The sequence below is a fragment of the Sinocyclocheilus grahami genome, unplaced genomic scaffold (genome assembly GCF_001515645.1).
Source record: "Sinocyclocheilus grahami isolate Dianchi unplaced genomic scaffold, SAMN03320097.WGS_v1.1 scaffold138.1, whole genome shotgun sequence".
Lineage (NCBI taxonomy): Eukaryota > Metazoa > Chordata > Actinopteri > Cypriniformes > Cyprinidae > Sinocyclocheilus > Sinocyclocheilus grahami.
In genome coordinates, this window is record NW_015505317.1 from 464,350 (window position 1) to 466,641 (window position 2,292).

A 2,292-nucleotide genomic window follows, 5' to 3' on the forward strand; every position below is an offset into this window, starting at 1 on the left:
AGCCATTTATTCGAATTTTTTGAGAGATTTTTTAATTTGCCGGACAACTAACCTGATTAAAAACATCTAAATAGGGAAGCACCGAAATTTCGGCGAGAATGATTCTTCTGGTTTTATTATATTTGGTGTGCGGCGATTGGTAATGTATTGACAGTAACAAGGTTGCTCCAGTTGAGGCTCGCGCAGCCTGTCAGTTTGAGAGAATCTTGTGGAGAAATAATTTTTTTTTTTTAAACTTTATATTTATAAAACTACGAGTAATAATATTAAGTGCTCTATGTGCAATCTAGACACAATATTCTCTCTAGAACAGTCGCGCATCTCGGAGCAACACACGTTACTAAATGTTTCAGTGTTTTTTAATGAATTGGGCAAGTCAATGGTTCAATAACCCATTCATAAAGACAGGCACTTACCTCATTCTTGAATGAATCAGCCGTCTGAACGAATCCTTCGAATGAATTAGGCTACTCATTGACGTATTACTCATTACTCAAGACAGTCACTTGCTGCCACCTACTGGCGGTTTATTTTCATATTTAAAAATAGCTTGTATTTTTTTCTCCAAGATTACATATTGGTATATTAAATAAAACCATTTAAAACACATAACATTATTTGTGCAGTTGTAATTTTTCAGTGTAAATGCATTCATGCAACATTTCAGCATCATTAAACTGTCTCTAAATTCCATTGACTTCAGCTGCTTTGTTTCTTCTGCAGTGCAAAGATTGATTTTGTTGATACTGATTTCATTTGATTGGTAACAGCCCTATAGTATCTTATATTAACTGAAATTATTAATAAAATGTAAGAATTTGATATGAAAGATGACACATACATTTAATAAGGTTAGGGCTTAGGTTAGGTTTATATAGGCAAAAAATGACCTGAAAATCAGTTTAAGTAAAATTTAGTATGCAGTCCTTTTTAATCATATAAAAAGTAATCTCCCAGCAACAAAATTGTGGTCAGTGAAAATTCTAAGTGGCTAGTAATTTTGGAAAACCACTAGCCACAGTGGCTGGTGAGCAAAAAAAGTTAATGTGTCTGAAAAAGAGTGCGGCCACACCCCGTGAACAGTAGAGGTCGCTGCTGCTCTCTGGACATATTTGATGAGGAGCGCACAGGTAGACTGAGGCTCTACCCTTCCTTTAAACGTAATCCATATACAACAGATCAGCCTCCTCTCCGACTACTTTTTGTGTTGGGATAAAAAAAAAACTAAGCAGGAAATGTATTTGTTTCGGTTCGTACAACAGTTGGAAAACGTATAATGTGGCCGAGGAAAGAGATGTAAAGTGCGGTGTTCATCCACTTGTTGATTGAGTAAGACTCGCGGTTAGCTGGCTAGCTCTACCGGCACACGCACTTATAACACAAGATTGGACGAATGTAACCTTCAGTATGAGCACAGCGAAACCTTTATGACTAACTGTTAATCTGTAATTCGGATTTACGACTCGAATCCGGGCGGTTGCGTTATCGACAGTCAGTCAGTGAGCGTTTGTTATTGTTAATTAGGGAACAATTGATGGCGAGACAAACTTAAACGGAATCCTTTAGCTAATGCTAACATAATGAAAGGGATTAACGTTAGATAAACCATAAACAAACAAGACTATATATTTCGGTCCATCGCGGTTTGGTTCAAGAATTGAAACAAAACTATTTACGTTTGCAAGTTGGTTTTGTAAATGTACTCTCCTCCACTTTATTACTAAACAGTGGATTTAAATGATGGACAGCGCCTCGTCCAGAGGAGAAAACAAGGCAACAAAGTATCCAAGAGATGTTCACGTGGAATAGCATCAACAGCTGCTCTTAATGTAGAAGACTATGTAGGATTTTGACTTTTGGAATCAATTTTTTATAACACAAAAGACTACCATTCTGTTATTTGAGAGACAGGTTGTGTATGCAATGGACACGATCAACCAATATCCTGTAACGTTAGACTCTGGCTTTCCTGAAGGAGATCACAGGATGTTTTACAGTTCGGACAGATCTGGGAGTTTTGATGAACATCATGGTAATGGTGAGGGATGGAAAGCGGTGGATGTGACCCTTACTGGGGGCGCACCATGGGGTTTTACCCTGAGAGGTGGACTGGAGCAGGGAGAACCTCTTCTTATAACCAAGGTAAGTTATCTGTCGACTTCATGCAGGACAGGGTGACCTCAGGGCCGTTTATTTAACCTGGACATTATTGTTAGAGAAAGACCTCATTGTAACAATTTTTGTAACTGTTAAAACATCAGACTTTTGAGACTAGATGTTGTAAAGCCCGAT

At 37.9% G+C, this 2,292-nt stretch overlaps 1 protein-coding gene across 4 annotated transcripts in view; it reads left to right on the top strand.

Annotated features, from left to right (window-relative positions):
- Positions 1–1,178: 1,178 nt before the first annotated feature.
- LOC107591159 (protein Shroom2-like) overlaps positions 1,179–2,292 on the top strand; it is a 61,275-nt gene continuing 60,161 nt past the window's right edge. For all 4 annotated transcript variants that reach the window (XM_016280203.1, XM_016280205.1, XM_016280204.1 and 1 more), the window contains exon 1: positions 1,179–2,142. In XM_016280203.1, the coding sequence (XP_016135689.1) occupies positions 1,924–2,142 (219 nt within the window). In that variant the 5' untranslated portion in view covers positions 1,179–1,923. The remainder of the gene's footprint in view (positions 2,143–2,292) is intronic.